The sequence below is a fragment of the Balaenoptera ricei genome, chromosome 1 (genome assembly GCF_028023285.1).
Source record: "Balaenoptera ricei isolate mBalRic1 chromosome 1, mBalRic1.hap2, whole genome shotgun sequence".
Classification (NCBI taxonomy): Eukaryota; Metazoa; Chordata; class Mammalia; order Artiodactyla; family Balaenopteridae; genus Balaenoptera; species Balaenoptera ricei.
Window position 1 is genome coordinate 46,400,112 of NC_082639.1, and position 20,454 is coordinate 46,420,565.

General features: G+C 37.1%; 1 protein-coding gene across 5 annotated transcripts in view; it reads right to left on the reverse strand.

Moving 5' to 3' along the window:
- Positions 1-20,454, reverse strand: part of USP24 (ubiquitin specific peptidase 24) — a 146,709-nt gene that overhangs the window by 104,726 nt on the left and 21,529 nt on the right. For 4 of the 5 annotated variants that reach the window (XM_059923484.1, XM_059923473.1, XM_059923451.1 and 1 more), the window contains exon 2: positions 6-171. In XM_059923484.1, the coding sequence (XP_059779467.1) occupies positions 6-171 (166 nt within the window). The remainder of the gene's footprint in view (positions 1-5; positions 172-20,454) is intronic. The other variant, XM_059923462.1, reaches the window with a different exon arrangement.

Below are 20,454 nucleotides of genomic sequence, written 5' to 3' on the forward strand. Positions count from 1 at the left end.
CTTACCAAGTCTTGCTAGGTAGGTAGACGCCAACAGGCATTTGCCTAGTGACTCTTCCCGCTTGTAAGGTATGGACCAGTGATCCGTCAAAACGCGGCTTTCCAGTTCATATAAATTTGTTGTAGGGAATTCAATTCCTTCCCCTGAGCAGTTTCCGTTTTCATCATTCTTCTGACAAAGAGGAATTATGGTTTAAAAAAAAAAAAACCACACACACACACAAATAATTAGTGACTACTTAAAAAATTTTCAATTTAACACAAAGCAGATCCTTAATCACTGGTAGCCCATTAATTCCAAGATTGTGGATTCCACATTTCTTTCTCGTAATCACATCTTTCACCAAGACTATCTGAAATATCCTCAGCTTTTATCAATGTGGCATCCCAACTCTCTCAGAAGGTGAGCTCATCTCATTCTCCAAAAATGAACTCTCTTAATCTCTTGTTATAAATATCAAATCTACCTCCACCTACAGCCCCTTTTCTCACGCTCTCCCAAAGTGGCAATTGTTAAGGTCACCACACTGAATGCTGCATCATTCAATCCAGTGGACATGTTTCAGTCCTTATCTTACTTTTCAGGAATATCTGACCCTCTGCCTGCTTCCTCTTCTTGGTACGCTAGATTCCCTCCCCTTACCTCCCAGGATAACATGCTTCCCTGTTCTCCCCTGGGGTCTGTAGTTCCTTCTGTCTCCTCTTCTGGTACATCCTTCCCTTCCTAGCCATCAAACACTGGAGTTTCTCAAACCTCAGTGCTAGGCTCTCTTCTCTCTGCTCAGTGAATGGCACCACATTCATTTGGCAGCACAGCCAGAAATCAGGACACATTCTTAAAACCCTATTCTCCCATCTCCACCCCTAAGACTAAGTGATCAGACCTCCTATATTTCTCTCAAATCCATCTACTTCTGTCCATCTCCACAGGGATGCTGCTACTCCTGAACTCATCCTTCTGCCCTCTTTAACCTACTTAACTCTTAAACCTTCTAAACTCTTTCAGAGAAAAACCTTTCCAGAACTTCTAAACACTGTCAAATTCCTTTAATTATTTTATACCCCTACCATCCTGAACTTCTCCTTCATAACACAACTCACAGATATAATTTTACATTTATTTGTGATTTATTCTGTTTGCCCCCACTAGACCAAGCGAGCCATGAGGACAAGGACTGTTTCTGACCGCTTCTGTATCTCTAACACCTAGTGCCTAACACAAAGTAGGTATTTAAAACATATTTTTAAATAGAAAAATAATTCATGCAAAGTTTCAACTATCAGTGGGGTAACTGCCAAACTTTCCATCAGTTCTCGCTATAATAATCTGTAGTAAATCAAACGGAACCCCTCCTCTCAAAATGGCCTAACACCTGGCTCCTTTGAAAACCTAACCATTTTCACAATCCACTCTATAATTTGATCATTACAAAATAAAACCGTTCCATTAAAAAAATTCACCTTTAGCCTCAATGAAGGAAAAGACCATAAATATAAAGCAGAAATGATTTAAAAACACACTGAAAAACAATTTTCAACCCGACATGAATGATATCTAAAGGAATGCAACACATTTTTTTTCAGGTTCATGGCTAAATTGGGATGAAAATAAGACAAAAAACAGGAAGGTAATAAAAATTAAAAATGGAGTAGAAGACGATATAATTGGGGGTGAAGAGCGAGGGGTGGTGGATGAAGTAAATTTAGAATCATAATGTTCGGGGATAATTCAGTTTTTAAACACAATACTTTCAGAAATATTTTTAATTAATAAGTTCTGTAAATAAACCACTTTACTTAAAGGAACTGAAGAGAATCAAAATGTAAAGATTTTAAGATAGTCTCAAAATTGTACACTTGTTAAATGCTTAAATTTATGAACCTAGGATCAAAGTAGAATTAAGGCATATAAAAATAGAATTCAGTTGGATGATGGGAATATGTCATTACTATGAAATATCTACCATTAATTTCTACAGGAAGTTAATAGATCAAATCATGTATGAAATCATCAAATGCACTTAGCAACTATGAAAACCAAGAGCCTCCGAATGGGATCATTGCCCTTGTGAGAGTCACAGGAGAGCCTGCATCCCCTCTCTGCTCTCCACACAACAAGAAGACGGCAGCCTGTGACCCAGAGGAGGACCCTCACTAGAATGCAACCATGCTGGTACCCTGATCTTGGACTTCCAGCCTCAAGAACCACGAGAAGTAAATCACTATTGTTTAGAAGCCGACAAACAAAACCTGCCCAAAGCTAAGAGCTTCCTTGGGTGGGGGTGGGGGGAGACCTTTAACATCATCAGTAATGACACAAACATCATGTGCCTCCTGAATGGACGCACTGTAAAGGGCACAACATCATTTCTGTGACAGTCCTGCCAAAAATGCAGCCCGTCTCTAGTCATGAGGAAACCCAAAATGAGGAACAACCTAAAAAATAACTAGCCTGTATTCTTCAAAAATGTCAAAGTCATGAAAGATTGAGGAAGACTGGACAGACATAACAACTAAATGCAGCATGGGATCCTGGATTAGATCTTGAACCAGGAATTTTGATGTGTTTAATTTTACTTCTTGGCTTCAAAGGACTTTAGTACTGGATCAATGTTAATTTCCCGATTTTGATAATATACTGAGGTTACATAAGAGAATATCCTCATTTGTAAGAAATACACACTGAAGTATTTAAGTGTAAAGGGATATCATGTCTTTAATTTATTCTCAAACATTTCAGAGAAAACAACAACAAAACACACACATACTTTTACATACATATGCACATTATACATACATGGATATTCATATTTAGAGAAAAAAAGAAGAATAAAGAGAATGTGATAAAATGTTAACATCTGAAGAACCTGAATAAAGTTTATATAAAAATTTCAAATTTATATAAAGGTTATATAAATAATTTGAGATTTACAGAAAAGTTGCAAAAATAGTTTTGCGCTATTCTTGCAACGTTTTTGTAAACCTGGAATTATTTCAAAATTAAAATAATTTAGTAAAATAAATATATAAAAACATAGATTTTTGAAGAACCTAATGAATTAGAGAGGTAGGGACTCACCTATAGTGGTAAAAAAAAAAAAAAAAGTTAAATTATACTTAGTATGTTCTACTTAAGAATCCCATTCCACCTGGTACCATAATTTGGTTTCTAAATACCTTTGTTTTTGTCTTAAATTACCAAATAAGTAATACATGTTCATTGTAGAAAATATGAATAGCAAAAAATAAAACCCACCATTAATTTCACCACTTATAAATTAATCACACTGACATTTTAATAAATATTTTTCCAGTAAAAGCTTTTTTTTTTTTAACAGATATTTTTTCTTAAAAATTCACAAATGTGGAATTAACCTCATTCTCATCACCTCCATGGCCTCTCATCATTCCATTATTAAAGACAGGATTAATGCAGTATTTCTTTTCCTATCTGATTTAAAAGACAGATGCACAAAGCAATAATTACAAAACCATGTTAATGGGCTTATAATGAATACAGATGTGACCCATATGATAATAATAGCACAAAAGGCAGGGGGGGGGTGGAGAACAGAGTTATATTGGAAGAATGTTTTGTACACTATTGAAATTAAGTTGGTATTAATTCGAATTACAATGCTATAGATCAGGATGTTAATTGTAATCTACAGGGAAACCACTAATAAAATAACTTTAAAAATTACACAGTGAAAGAAAAAACAAGGGAATTAAGATTGTACACTGGAAAATATACTTAATACAAAACAGAGGAGTAATGGAGGATTAGAGGATTAAAAGGCACAACACATAGAAGACAAATAGCAAGATGGCAGATGTAAATCTTGTTTTATCAAATAATTATATTAAATTATAACTATCAGCAATATATGAAATGAAAATGGACTAAATGCTCTAACCAAAAGGCAGAGATTTGCAGAATGAATTTTTAAAAAGTGATCCAACTGTCTACAACAGATACCCTTTAGATTAAAAGACATAAAGAGGTTGAAATAAAAGGGTGGAAAAAGATATATCACGCACATGTAAAGGTGGTGGAGTGGCTATATTAGTAACAAACAGAATACAGGCATACCTTGTTTTACAGTGTTCTGCTTTGCTATGCTTCGCAGATGTGACATTTTTTTACAAATTGAAGGTCTGTGGCAACCCTGCATCCAGCAAGTCTATCAACACTTTTTCCAACAGCATTTGCTCACTTCATGTCTATGCGTTGCATTTTGGTAATTCCCACAATATTTCAAACGATCTCATTATTATTACATTTGTTATGGTGCTCTGTGATAAGTGATCTTAGATGTTACTATTTTAATTGTTTTGGGGCACCAAGAATTGTGTCTGTATAACACAGCAAACTTAATCAATAAATGTATGTGTTCTGACCACTCCACCAACTGGCTGTTTCCGGTCTCTCTCCCTTCCTCAGGCTTCCCTACTCCTTGCGACACAACAGTATTAAAATTAAGCCAATTAATAGCCCTACAATGGCCTCCACGTGTTCAAGTGAAAGGAAGAGTATGTAGCACGTCTGTCACTTTAAATCAAAAGCTAGAAATGATTAAGCTTAGTGAGGAAGGCATGATGAAAGCCGAGACAAGCCAAAAGCTAGGTAGGTGTCTTGCACCAAACCGTTAGCTAAGTTGTAAATGCAAAGGAAAAGTTCTTGAAAGAAATTAAAAGTGCTACTCCACAGAACAAACAAATGATAAGAAAGCAAAACAGGCTTATTGCTATATGGAGAAAGTTTTAGTGGTCTGGGTGGAAGATCAAACCAGCCACAACATTCCCTTAAGCCAAAGTCTAACCTAGAGCAAAGCCCTAAACTCTCTTCAATTCTGTGACGGCTGAGAAAGATGAGGAAGCTGCAGAAGAAGTTTGAAGCTAACACAGGTTGCTTCATGAGGTTGAAGGAAAGAAGGCATATCTTCATAACATAAAAGTGAAAGGTGACAGGGGGACCTTCAAGATGGCAGAGGAGTAAGACATGGAGACCACCTTCCTGCCCACAAATACATGAAAAATACATCTACATGTGGAACACCTCCTACAGAACACCTACTGAACGCTGGCAGAAGACCTCAGACTTCCCAAAAGGCAAGAAACTCCCCACGTACCTGGGTAGGGCAAAAGAAAAAAGAAAAAACAGAGACAAAATAATAGGGACGGGACCTGCACCAGTGGGAGGGAGCTGTGAAGGAGGAAGGGTTTCCATACACTTGGAAGGCCCTTCATGGGCGGAGACTGCAGGTGGTGGAGGGGGAAAGCTTCGGAGCCACGGAGGACAGCACAGCAAAAGGGGTCCAGAGGGCAAAGCGGAGAGGTTCCCGCACAGAGGAGCGGTGCCAACCAGCACTCACCAGCCCGAGAGGCTTGTCTGCTCACCCGCCGGGACGGGCGGGGGCTGGGAGCTGAGGCTCAGGCTTAGGAGGTCAGATCCCAGGGAGAGGACTGGGGTTGGCGGCGTGAACACAGCCTGAAGGGGGCTAGTGCACCTCGGCTAGCTGGGAGGGAGTCCAGGAAAAGGTCTGGAGCTGCCAAAGAGGCAAGAGACCACTGTTTTGGGGTGCGTGAGGAGAGGGGATTCCTTCCCTGTGTGCCCACAGAAGGCAGAGTACTGCCTAAGCGAGCTCCAGAGACGGCACAAGCCACGGCTATCAGCTTAGACAACAGAGACAAGCATGAAACGCTAACACTGCTGCTGCTGTGACCAAGAAGCCCGTGTGCAAGCACAGGTCACTATCCACACCCACCGCCCCGGGGAGCCTGTGAAGCACGCCACGGTCAGGGTCCCGAGATCCACGGACAACTTCCCTGGGAGAACACACGGCATGCCTCACGCTGTTGCAATGTCATGCCTCTGCCGCCGCAGGCTTGCCCTGCATTCCAATTATGACTACCATACCCTTCGCTCTCCCCGGCCTGAGAGAGCAAGAGAGCCCTAATCAGCTACTGCTTTAACCCCCTCCTGTCTGGGTGGGGAACAGACACCTGAGGGCGACTTACACGCAGAGACAGGGCCAAAACCAAAGCTGAACTCTAGGAGCTGTGCGAACAAAGAAGAGAAAGGGAAATTTTTCTGTGTAGCCTCAGGAGCAGTGGATTAAATCCCCGCAATCAACTTGATGAACCCTGCATCTGTGGAATAGCTGAATACCTGAACAAATGTTCCCAAAATGGAGGCGGTGGACTCTGGAAGCAACTGTAGACTTGGGGTTTGTTGTCTGCAACTGATTTGTTTCTGATTTTTATGTTTATCTTAGTTTAGTTTTTAGTCCTTCTTATGACTGGTAGATTTGTTTATTGGTTTGGTTGCTCTCTTTTTTTAAAAAATTTATTTATTTTATTATTTCTTTTATTTTATTATTTTTTTACTTTATTATTTTTTAAATTTATTATTATTATTTTTCTTTCTTTTCTTCTGAGCCAAGTGGCTGACAGGGTCTTGCTGCTCTGGCCGGGTGTACAGCCTGAGCCCCAGAGGTGGGAGAGCTGACTCCAGGACACTGGACCACCAGAGACCTCCCAGCCCCACATAGTATCAACTGGCGAGAGCTCTCCCAGAGACCTCCATCTCAACACTAAGACCCAGCTGCACCCAACGGCCAGCAAGCTTCAGTGCTGGATGCCCCATGCCAAACAACTAGCAAGACAGGAACACAACCTCACCCATTAGCAGAGAGGCTGCCTAAAATCATACTAAGTTCATAGACACCCCAAAACAAACCACCAGACGCAGTCCTTCCCATCAGAAAGACAAGATGCAGCCCCACCCACCAGAACACAGGAACACCAGTCCCCTCCACCAGGAAGCCTTCACAAGCCACTGAACCAACCGTACCCCCTGGGGACAGACACCAAAAACAACAGGAACTATGAACCCGCAGCATGAGAAAAGGAGACCCCAAACACAGTTAGTAAAATAAAATGAGAAGACAGAGAAATATGCAGCAGATGAAGGAGCAAGGTAAAAACCCACCAGACCAAACAAATGAAGAGGCAATAAGCAGTCAACGTGAAAAAGAATTCAGAATAATGATAGTAAAGATGATCCAAAATCTTGGAAATAGAATGGAGAAAATACAAGAAACATTTAACAAAGACCTAGAAGAACTAAAGAGTAAACAATATGAACAACACAGTAAATGAAATTAAAAATTCTCTAGAAGGAATCAGTAGCAGAATAACTGAGGCAGAAGAATGGTAAGTGACCTGGAAGACGAAATAGTGGAAATAACTGCCACAGAGCAGAATAAAGAAAAAATAATGAAAAGAATTGAGGAGAGTCTCAGAGGCCTCGGGAACAAAATTAAATGCAGCAACATTCACATTATAGGGGTCCCAGAAGAAGAAAAGAAAAAGAAAGGGTCTGAGAAAATATTAGAAGAGATTAGAGTTGAAAACTTCCCTAATATGAGAAAGGAAATAGTCAATCAAGTCCAGGAAGCACAGAGAATCCCATACAGGATAAATCCAAGAAGAAACACGCCAATACACATATTAATCAAACTATCAAAAATTAAATACAAAGAAAAAATATTACAAGCAGCAAGGGAAAGCAACAAATAATATACAAGGGAACTCCCGAAAGGTTAACAGCTGATTCCTCAGCAGAAACTCTACAAGCCAGAAGGGAGTGGCAGGATATATTTAAAGTGATGAAAGGGAAGAACCTACAACCAAGATTACTCTACCCAGCAAGGATCTCATTCAGATTCAATGGAGAAGTCAAAAGCTTTACAGACAAGCAAAAGCTAAGAGAATTCAGCATCACCAAACCAGCTCTACAACAAATGCTAAAGGAACTTCTCTAAGTGGAAGAAAACAACCTACAAAAACAAACCCATAACAATTAAGAAAATGGTAAAAGGAACATACATATCGATAATTACCTTAAACATGAATGGATTAAATGCTCCAACCAAAAGACACAGGCTCGCTGAATGGATACAAAAACAAGACCCATATATATGCTGTCTACAAGAGACCCACTTCAGACCTAGGGACACACAGAGACTGAAAGTGAGGGCATGGAAAAAGATATTCCATGCAAATGGAAATCAAAAGAAAGCTGGAGTAGCAATACTCATATCAGATAAAATAGACTTTAAAACAAAGAATGTTACAAGAGACAAGGAAGGACACTACATAATGATCAAGGGATCAATCCAAGAAGAAGATATAACAACTATAAATACATATGCACCCAACATAGGAACACCTCAATACACAAGGCAACTGCTAATAGCTATAAAAGAGGAAATCGACAGTAACACAATAATAGTGGGGGACTTTAACACCTCACTTACACCAATGGATAGATCATCCAAACAAAATTAATAAGGAAACACGAACGTTAAATAACACAGCAGACAAGAAAGATTTAATTGATATTTATAGGACACTGCATGCCAAAACAGCAGATTACACTTTCTTCTCAAGTGCACACGGAACATTCTCCAGGACAGATCACATCTTGGGTCACAAATCAACCCTCAGTAAATTTAAGCAAACTGAAATCATATCAAGCATCTTTTCTGACCACGACGCTATGAAATTAGAAATCAATTACAGGGAAAGAAACATAAAAAACACAAACACATGGAGGCTAAACAATACGTTACTAAATAACCAAGAGATCACTGAAGAAATCAAAAAATACCTAGAGACAAATTACAACAAAAACACGACGATCCAAAACCTATGGGATGCAGCAAAAGCAGTTCTAAGAGGGAAGTTTACAGAAATACAAGCCTACCTCAAGAAACAAGAAAAATCTCAAATAAACAATCTAACCTTACGCCTAAAGGAACTAGTGAAAGAAAAACAAACAAAACTCAAAGTTAGCAGAAGGAAAGAAGTCATAACGATCACATCAGAAAGAAATGAAGGAAACAATAGCAAAGATCAATAAAGCTAAAATTGGTTTTTTGAGAAGATAAACAAAATTGATAAACCATTAGCCAGACTCATCAAGAAAAAGAGGGAGAGGACTCAAATCAATAAAATTAGAAATGAAAAAGGAGAAGTTACAACAGACACCACAGAAATACAAAGCATCCTAAGAGACTACTACAAGCAACTCTATGCCAATAAAATGGACAACCTGGAAGAAATGGACAAATTCTTAGAAAGGTATAACTTTCCAAGACTGAACCAAGAAGAAACAGAAACTATGAACAGACCAATCACAAGTAATGAAATTGAAACTGTGATTAAAAATCTTCCAACAAACAAAAGTCCAGGACCAGATGCTTCATAGTTGAATTCTATCAAACATTTAGAGAAGAGCTAACACCCATACTTCTCAAACTCTTCCAAAAAATTGCAGAGGAAGGAACACTCCCAAACTCATTCTATGAGGCCGCCTTCATCCTGATACCAAAACCAGACAAAGATACTACAAAAAAAAGAAAATTACCGACCAATATCACTGATGAATACAGATGCAAAAACCCTCAACAAAATACTAGCAAACAGAATCCAACAACATATTAAAAGGATCATACACCTTGACCAAGTGGGATTTATCCCAGGGATGCAAGGATTCTTCAATGTATGCAAATCAATGTGATACACCATATTAACAAACTGAAGAATAAAAACCATATGATCATCTCAATAGATGCAGAAAAAGCTTTCAACAAAATTCAACACCCATTTATGATAAAAACTCTCCAGAAAGTGGGCATAGAGGGAACCTACCCGCAACATAATAAAGGCCATATACGACAAACCCACAGCAAACATCATTCTCAGCGGTGAAAAACTGAAAGCATTTCCTCTAAGATCAGGAACAAGACAAGGATGTCCACTCTCACCCACTGTTATTCAACATTGTTTTGGAAGTCCTAGCCACAGCAATCAGAGAAGAAAAAGAAATAAAAGAAATACAAATTGGAAAAGAAGAAGTAAAACTGTCACTGTTTGCAGATGACATGATACTATACATAGAGAATTCTAAAGATGCCACCAGAAAACTACTAGAGCTCATCAATGAATTTGGAAAAGTTGCAGGATACAAAATTAATGCACAGATATTTCTTGCATTCCTATATACTAATGATGAAAAATATGAAAGAGAAATTAAGGAAACACTCCTATTTACCATTGCAACAAAAAGAATAAAACACCTAGGAATAAACCTACCTAGGGAGACAAAAGACCTGTATGCAGAAATCGGCAAGACACTGATGAAAGAAATTAAAGATGATACAAACAGATAGATATACCATGTTCTTGGATTGGAAGAATCAACATTGTGAAAATGACTATATTACCCAAAGCAATCTACAGATTCGATGTAATCCTTATCAAACTACCAATGGCATTTTTCACAGAACTAGAACAAAAAATTTCACAATTTGTAAGGAAACACAAAAGACCCCAAAGAGCCAAAGCAATCTTGAGAAAGAAAAACGGAGCTGGAGGAATCAGGCTCCTGGACTTCAGACTATACACTACAAAGCTACAGTAATCAAGACAGTATGGTAGTGGCACAAAAACAGAAATATAGATCAATGGAACAGGATAGAAAGCCCAGAGATAAACCCACGTACATATGGTCAACTAATCTATGACAAAGGAGGCAAGGATATACAATGGAGAAAAGACAGTCTCTTCAATAAGTGGTGCTGGGAAAACTGGACAGCTACATGTAAAAGAATGAAATTAGAACACTCCCTAACACCATACACAAAAATAAACTCAAAATGGATTAGAGACCTAAATTTAAGACCGGACACTATAGAACTCTTAGAGGAAAACATAGGCAGAACACTCTATGACATAAATCACAGCAAGATTCCTTTTGACCCACCTCCTAGAGAAATGGAAATAAAAACAAAAATAAACAAATGGCACCTGACGAAACTTAAAAGCTTTTGCACAGCAAAGGAAACTATAAACAAGACGAAAAGACAACCCTCAGAATGGGAGAAAATATTTGCAAACGAATCAATGGACAAAGGATAAATCTCCAAAATATATAAACAGCTCATGCAGCTCAATATCAAAAAAACAAACAACCCAATCAAAAAACAGGTGGAAGACTTAAATAGACATTTCTCCAAAGAATATATACAGATTGCAAACAAACACATGAAAAGATGCTCAACGTCACTAATCAGTAGAGAAATGCAAATCCAAACCACAATGAGGTATCAACTCACACCGGTTGGAATGGCCATCATCAAAAAAACCTACAGACAATAAATGCTGGAGAGGTTGTGGAGAAAAGGGAATCCTCTTGCACTGCTGGTGGGAGTGTAATTGGTACAGCCACTATGGAGAACAGTATGGAGGTTCCTTAAAAAACTAAAAATAGAACTACCATATGACCCAGCAATATCACTACTGGGCATATACCCTGAGAAAACCATAGTTCAAAAAGAGGAATGTACCACAATGTTCACTGCAGCACTATTTACAATAGCAGGACATGGAAGCAACTTAAGTGTCCATGGACAGATGAATGGATAAAGAAGATGTGGCACATACATTCAATGGAATATTACTCAGTCATAAAAGGAAACGAAATTGAGTTATTTGTAGTGAGGTGGATGGAGTTAGAGTCTGTCATAGAGAGTGAAGTAAGTCAGAAAGAGAAAAACAAATACTGTATGCTAACACATATATGTGGACTCTAAAAAAAATGGTTCTAATGAACCTCAGGGCAGGACAAGAATAAAGATGCAGAGGTAGAGAATGGACTTGAGGACAAGGCAGGGGGAAGGGTAAGCTGGGATGAAGTGAGAGAGTAGCACTGACATATATACACTACCAAATGTAAAATAGATAGCTAGTGGGAAGCAGCTTCATAGCACAGGGAGATCAGCTCGGTGCTTTGTGACCACCTAGAGGGGTGGGATAGGGAGGGTGGGAGGGAGACGCAAGAGGGAGGGGATATGGGGATACATGTATACGTATAGCTGATTCACTTTGTTATACAGCAGAAACTAACACAACAATGTAAAGCAATTATACTCCAACAAAGATGTTAAAAAAAAAAAAGTGAAAGGTGAAGCAGCAAGTGGTGACGCAGAAGCTACAACAAGCTATCCAGAATATCTAAGTAGGTAATTAAAGAAGGTGGCTATATTAAACAACAGATTTTCAATGTAGACAAAACAGCCTTATATTAGAAGAAGAGGACATCTAGGACTTGCACAGGTAGAGAGGAGAAGTCAGTGCTTGGCTTCAAAGCTTCAAAAGACAAGCAGACTCACTGATACAGAGAACAAACTCGTGTATATCAGTGGTGGGGACGGGGGAGGAGGAATGTAAGGGTGGGGGAGGGTGAGGTACAAAATATTAAGTGTAAGATTGGCTCAAAGATGCATTGTACAACACAGGGAATATAGCCAATATTTTGTAATAACTGTAAATGGAAAGTAACCTTAAAAAATTTTTTTAATGGTTAAACAAATAAACAACCCTCCCCCCCCCAAAAAAAACCCCAAAAGACAAGCTGACTCTCTTGTGAGGGACTACTGAAGCTGGTGACTTGAAGTAGAAGCCAGTGCTCATTTACCATTCCAAAGATCATAAGGCCCTTAAGAATTATGCTAAATCTACTCTGCCTATGCCTTACCAATGGAACAACAAAGCCTGGAATGCAGCACACCTGTTAACAACATGGTTTACTGAATATTTTAAATTCACTGTTAAGAGCTAATACTCAGAAAAAAAATATTCCTTTCAAAATATTACTGCTTACTGACAATGCACCTGGTCACCAAAGAGCTCTCTGATGGAGATATACAATGAGATTAATGTTGTTTTCATGCCTGCGAATACAGCATCCATTCTGCAGCCCATGGATCAAGGAGCAATTTTAACGTTCATGTCTTATTATTTAAGAAATACATTTGGAAGGCTATAGCTGCCATAGATAGTGATTCCTCTGATAGATCTGGGCAAAACACATTGAAAACGATCTGGGAAGGATTCACCATTCTAGATGCCATTAAGAACATTCATAATTCATGGGAAGAGGCCAAAATATCAACATTAACAGCAGTTAGGAAGAAGTTGATTTTAACCCTTGTGGATGACTTTGAGGGGTTCAAGACTTCAGTGGAGGAAGTCACTGTGGATGTGGTAGAAATAGTAAGAGAGGACTTCCCTGGTGTCGCAGTGGTTAAGAATCCGCCTGCCAATGCAGGGGACGTGGGTTCGATCCCTGGTCCGGGAAGATCCCATATGCTGCGGAGCAACTAAGCCCGTGCACCACAACTACTGAGCCTGCACTCTAGAGCCCATGAGCCAAAACTACTGAGCCCGCGTGCCACAACTACTGAAGCCTGCACGCCCTAGAGCCCATGCTCTGCAACAAGAGAAGCCACCGCAATGAGAAGCCTGCGCACTGCAACAAAGAGCAGCCCCCGCTCACCACTAGAGAAAGCCCGCGCACAGCAACAAAGACCCAAAGCAGCCAAAAGATAAATAAATTAAAAAAAAAAAAAAAAGAAGTAGCAAGAGAACTAGAATTAGAAGTGGAGCCTGAAGATGTGACTGAATTGCTGCATCTCATGACAAAACTTGAACAGATAAGGAGTTACTTCTTAGGGAGAAGCAAAGTGAGTAGTTTCGTGAGATGGAATCTGCTCCTGGCAAAAAAGCTGTGAAGACTGTTGAAATGTCAACAAAGGATTCAGAATATTACACAAACTTCGTTGATAAAGCAGTGGCAGGGTTTGAGAGGTTTGTCTCCAATTTTGAAAGAAGTTCTGTTAGTAAAATGCTATCAAACAGCATTGCACGCTACAGAGAAATCATTCATGAAAGGAAGGGTCAACTGATGCAGCAAATTTCATTGTCGTATTTTAAGAAATTGCCACGGTCACCCCTACCTTCAGCAACCACCACCCTCATCAGTCAGCAGCCATCAATATCGAGGCAAGACCTCCACCAGCAAAAAGGTTCCGACTCGATGAAGGCTCAGATGATGGTTAGTGTTTTCTAGCAACAATGTATTTTAAAGTTGAGGTATGTACTTTTTTTAGACATAATGCTATTGTACATTTACTGACTATAGTATAGTGTAAACATATCTTTTATATGTACTGGGAAATCAAAAACTTCATGTGAGTCCCTTTATTGCAACATTCACTTTGCTGCAGTGGTGTGGAACTGAACCCACAATATCTCCGAGGTATGCCTGTAGATGTTAAGACAAGAAATACAGTACTAGAGACAAAGAGGGATACTTCATAATGATAAAAATGTCAATAAAAAAAAGGAAGATAAAATAAAAGAATGGAAAAAGATATACTATGAAAACAGTAACCAAAAGAGAGCTGGAGTGGCTACACTAAAATCAGAAAAAAGTAGAAGTCATGTGAAAATTTATTACTAGAGATAAGGAAGGATTTTTTTTAAATGATAAAGGGCTTATCCATCAGAAAGACATAACAGTTCTAAACAAATATGCATCTAATGACAGAGACCCAAAGTATAGGAAGCAAAAACTGACAGAACTAAAGAGAAATACACAATTCAACAAGAACAGTTGGAGACTTTCACTTTCAGTAATAGCTAGAACTAGGCAGAGGTCAATGAGGAAACAGAAGAATTAATACCACAAACTAAGTATACAAAAGACATTTATTGAATGTTCCACCCCATAATAGCAGAATATACATTCTTCTCAAGTGCACATGAAACATTCTCCAGGACAGAGCACATGTTAGGTTATAAAACAAGCCTCAATCAATTTGTAGGGATTAAAATCATACGAGGTATGTTCTGTGACCACAATGGAATGAAATTAGAAATCAACAGCAGAAGGAAATTTTGGAAATCCAAAAATACGTGAAAATTAAACAATATACTCCTAAACAACTGATGGGCCAAAAAAGAAATCATAAGGCAATTAGAAAATGCTTTAAGATGAATGAAAATAAAAATACAATATAACTTATAAGATGCAGTGATTGGAGGGAAATATTTTTTAAAAAGAAAAAAGATCTCAAATCAATAACATAACCATGAACCTTACAAAACTAGAAAAAGAAGAGTAAGTTAAACCCAAAGCAAGCAGAACGAAGGAAATAATAAAGATTAGAGTGGAAATAAATGAAAGAGAGAACAGAAAAACAACAGAGACAATAAACAAAACCAAAAGTTGGTTCTTTGAAAATATCAACAAAATGGACAAATCTTCAGCTAGACTAACCAAGAAAAAAAGAGAGAAGACTCAAATCATTAAAATCAGTAATAAAAGAGAGGGTATCAATTCTGACCTTATAGAAATAAAAATGATTATAAGGAATGCTACTGAAGATCCTATGCCAACAAATTAGATAATCTAGATGAAATGGACAAATTCCTAAAAGACATAAGCCACCAAAACTGACTCCAGCAGAAACAGAAAATATGAATAGACCTATACAAAATAAAGAGAATGTTGTAATCAAAAGCTTCCCACAAAGCCAGGACCAGATGCCATTACTGGTGAATTCTACCAAACATTTAAAGAATTAACATCAATCCAACACACTCGTCCCCCTGACCCACCCCCCGACCAAAAAATAAGAAAAAAAGAAAAGGAGAGGATACTTACCAACTTATTTTATGAGATCAGTATTACCCTGACATTAAAACCAGACAAAAACATTCCACATCCATTAGGATGGCTATTATTAAAAACACAGAAAATAACAAGTGTTGACAAGAACGAAGGAAAACTGGAAACCCTGTGCATTGCTGATGGGAATACAAAATGGTACAGCCACAGTGAAAAACAGTATGGTAGGTTCCTCAAAAAATTAAACATAAAATTACCACTTGATCCAGCAATTCTTCTTTGGGGTATATATCCAAAAGAACTGAAAGAAGGGACATGAACAAATATTTGTACACCCGTGTTTATACTTATAGCAGCATTATTCACAATAGCCAAAAGGAGGAAACAACCTAAGTGTCCATCAATGAATGGATAAACAAAATGTGGTATATATATACAACCAAAAATTATTCCACCTTTAATAAGAGGAAGGCAATTCTAATACATGCATGCTACAATATGCATGAACCTTGAAGACACTATGCTAAGTGAAATATGCTAGTCACAAAGGAACAAATATTATATGATTCCACTTATATGAGGTACCTAGAATAGCCATATTCATGGAGACAGAAAATAGAAGGGTGGTTGCCAAGGGCTGGGGGCAAGGGAGAATGAGGAGTTATTGTTTAATGAGTACATAGTTCCAATTTGGGAAGATGAAAAAGTACTGGAGATGAATGGGGTGATGGTTGCAAAACAATGTCAATGTACTTAATGCACAGAATTGTGTACTTAAAAATGGTTAAAATGGATCTGTAAGTCATTTTATTTATAGGAATTTTTTAAATTCTAAGAACTATTCTGAAGACTGATCATGAAGTTATCTTGCTTACTTGGTGAATTTAGATCTATTTTTAACAAATCACAAACCTGTACAGTGATAGTACACATTCTGAGGGCTTTAAAAAGATCTTTCTTATGTGATTATTTAGGTGATTTTTCCCTTTACTTATTGAATGTTTGTATGTGCATCTGTATGTTGTATGTGCATCTGTATGTGAGCATGCACATGTGTTGGGAAACATAAGTAAGAATTTAATACATTTATTTTACAGGAAGCTTTGAAGAGACAGAGCATCTCAAGTTTTCGATTTCTAACATAAATACATTTTATAGATAATATATTGTTTCAGGGAGTAGAACAGATATTCTTCTTTGGTGATTACTTATTAATTTTCTTTGGTCTATAACAATTTAAAGTACTTTATTGCTTACATTTAAATAAATGCTAAATCAATAGTAAGTTATACAACCATATAATGGATATATGTATAGAGACATTATCCAGAATACATGCCCTGGTCAGAACGGAGACTTATAGAAATACTCACTTTAGATGACTCTTATAAGAGCAGAAATGTGAAGAAATAAAATGATCTTACATTTCATCCTCAATAACAACAACAACAAAAAAAATGGTTAAAATGGTAAATTTTATGTTGTGCGTTTTACCACAGCTTAAAAAAATGGACAAAGATATCCCCCCAAAAAATAAACAAAACTACAGACCAACGTCCCTATGAATATAAACGGGAAAATCCTTAACAATAAACTAGCAAACTGAATCCAGCAATATATAAAAAGGATTGTACACCATGATCAAGTATGCATACAAGGTTGATTCAGCATACAAAAGTCAATCAATACAATGCTATAAACAGTAATCGAATAAAGGATAAAAAACACACAATCATTTCAATAGATGCAGAAAAAATATTCACAAAAACCAACACCTTGTCATAACAATAACAGAAAAAAATCAACAAATAAAAGGGAATTTCCTCAACTTGATGAAAAGCATCTAGAAAAAACCTACAATTAACATCATACTTAACTATGAAAGACTGAATGCTTTCCTCTAAAATCATAAACAAGGATGTCTGTTCTTCAGCTTCCATTCAACATTGTACCAGAGTGTCTAGCCAGGGCAATTAGGCAAAATAAGAAATAAAAGGCATTCATTCAGATTGAAAAGGATGAAGTAAAACTATGTCTATTCACTGATGACATGATGTTGTATATAGAAAATTCTAAGGAATTCATGAAAAAAAGAAACTACTAGAACTAATAATTGAGTTCAGCAAGGTTGCAGAATAAAATATCAATATCTAAAATTCAACTGTATTTCTATACACTAACAATCAACAATCTTAAAATAAAATTAAGAGCAACCAAGCCCATGTGCCACAACTACTGAGCCTGTGCTCGAGAGCCTGCAAGCCACAACTACTGAAGCCCGTGCGCCTAGAGCCCGTGCTCTGCAACAAGAGAAGCCACCACAATGACAAGCCCGCGCACTGCAACGAAGAGTAGCCCCCGCTCGCCGCAACTAGAGAACGACCGCGCGCAGCAACAAAGACCCAACGCAGCCAAAAATAAAAACAAACAAATAAATAAATAAATTTATTAAATAAATAAATAAATAAAATGGTGCAGCCTCTTTGCAAGACAATTTGGCAGTTCCTCACAAGTTAATCATAGTTACTGTAGGACATAGCAATTCCATTTGCAGATACACCTATGAGATACACAAAGAGAAATATATTTCCACATAAAAACTTGTACATGTGTTCGCAGCAGTATTGTTTTTAATAAGTCAAAAAGTGGTAAAAACCCAAAGGTTCATCAAAACTGATGGATGAATATAGTATATCCATACAGTGGAATATTTTTTAGCCCTAAAAATGAACGAAAATACTGATTCATGCTACAACATAAATGAACTTCAAAAACATTACGCTAAGTGAAAGAAGCCAGACGTAAAAGGCAACGTATTATATGGTTCCATTTATATGAAATATCTAGAATAGGCAATCCACAGACATAAAGAGTAGATTAGTGGCTGCCAGAGGATGGGAAGAGGGAGAAAAGGAGAGTGACTGTTAAAAACACATGCAAGCTTTCTTTCGGGGGTGATGTGAAAATATTCTAAAATTAAGGAGTGGTGATGGCTGCACAACTATGAATGAACACTTTAAAAGGGTAAACTTCAGGGTATGTGAATTATATCTCAATAAAGCTGCTATTTTAAAAACTTGATTAACAAATATGAGTTCAAAGGTTATAGTTATTAAACATAAGTGAGTATAAAATCTTGTATCTAAGAATTTCAAAACACAGAGTTGTACCTAATGATCTATGATAAAAATGATATATATGCCCAGTAGTCAGTTTTTAAACAGTAATTTAAAAAATAATACATTTGAGACCTAAAACCTCATGTTGCCTCCTAAGCAGTTAACATTCTTGGTCTTGAAAAGGGGGGGAACATACATGGTGTACATTAGGGTTAACAAATGACAACAGAGCAGCATTAAATTTTGAGGAGGGTACTACCAACACAAAAGAGATAGGGAATCACAAGAGAGCAGGAAATAGTGACATGAATCCATATTTAGGTAGGTTTAATATTCTGAGTCATCATTTTGAGTAGAGCCCGTCCTTGGCAAAAATTACATATTGAGCAAGAGAACACATGCAAAGCTGCTCAGAATCGTCCTATTGCAAAATAGCTCCCAAAAGACATAAGGTATAAGGCTTTTAATAAGAACTTTGGAAAGTAATATACTATTTTCTCATTAGATGCCAAATCCAACTGATACCCAAGTAACCGTTAACGACCAATGATTCTAAATTGATGAGAAATACACTTATCAAAAGCTCACCATGTTCCAGACAAGGTACTTAGCGTTGGTGACGGAGATAAAAGACACAATTCTTGTCTTCAGAGTACAGGACAATGTGAACAAAGAGAAGGGGTGGATCCAAGCCAGGCTGTGGGTGACGCTGTGCGTGCATGCGAACAGTTGAAGTTTAAGCGAAACAGTATTACAGGCAGAGGGTTACAGAGGGAACTGGAATTACTTTATTTTTCAAGTATATTAAGTAATAAAACTTCAGCATTTTCAGGTTTTTTGACTATTTGAGGCAATGTCTTTTTATTATGACAGTCTACCAATTTCATTTAAAATTTAAAGATACTTAAGTTTTGAAAATATTTTACAATATTTATGTAAATTTAGCATGTTAGAGATGCACAACTCTGTCACTAAGGCAGAAGAGAAATGAGCTCATGAACAATTCTTGAATGTCACTTTTAACCTGGAAAATTTCAAGTAACACTGAATCTTGTGTACTTGGTCATCCAAGAAAAATAATAAATGAGTTAATGTCCTAAATTATGATTCCTGAATTAGCCATTTTAAGATTAGAATCAAAACAATTGCTGGAAACATAATTTAGGCTATTTCCTAAAAAAGTAATTTTATTTATGCCCATAAATACAAATTAAAATATAAACAAGACCTCTGCAACTCCCATAATATTGGTTAATGTCATAAACATGCTAGGAATTCATATAGTTGTGATTATAACTTCATTATTGGCAAATTGTTCAGAATAAGGCTTACTGTTTGCTTATAAAAGGGCTTAGTACTTTTAATTATTGGAAATAAAGTTTTTCATGGAATTGATAAATGCTGTCACTATATAGTGTAAATCTACCTCCACAGAGTTTAGCAAAGATCTTTAGATTTAACATCTAAATTATTTTGACAAAAATATTTTTCTGCATGAAAACTTCTATATTTACAATTAGACGTGTTCATATATGTCACTACCCATATCTAGAAATTTTCCTGTTTGAAAAATGCAGATGAACCAACATAAATACAGTACAGGCAATAACTTAATTGAGGGCTGAGTACACAAAACAATATCACTTACTTAGCCCTTGCAACTGGGCTTTAAAATATTACTGCATAAGCTTTTAAGTTAATAACAGAATTTTACTATTTACTTAGAAAACTACCTTCAAGTTTAAAAAAAGACAACAAACCCTTTGCTCTTGAACTCAATAAGGACATATTA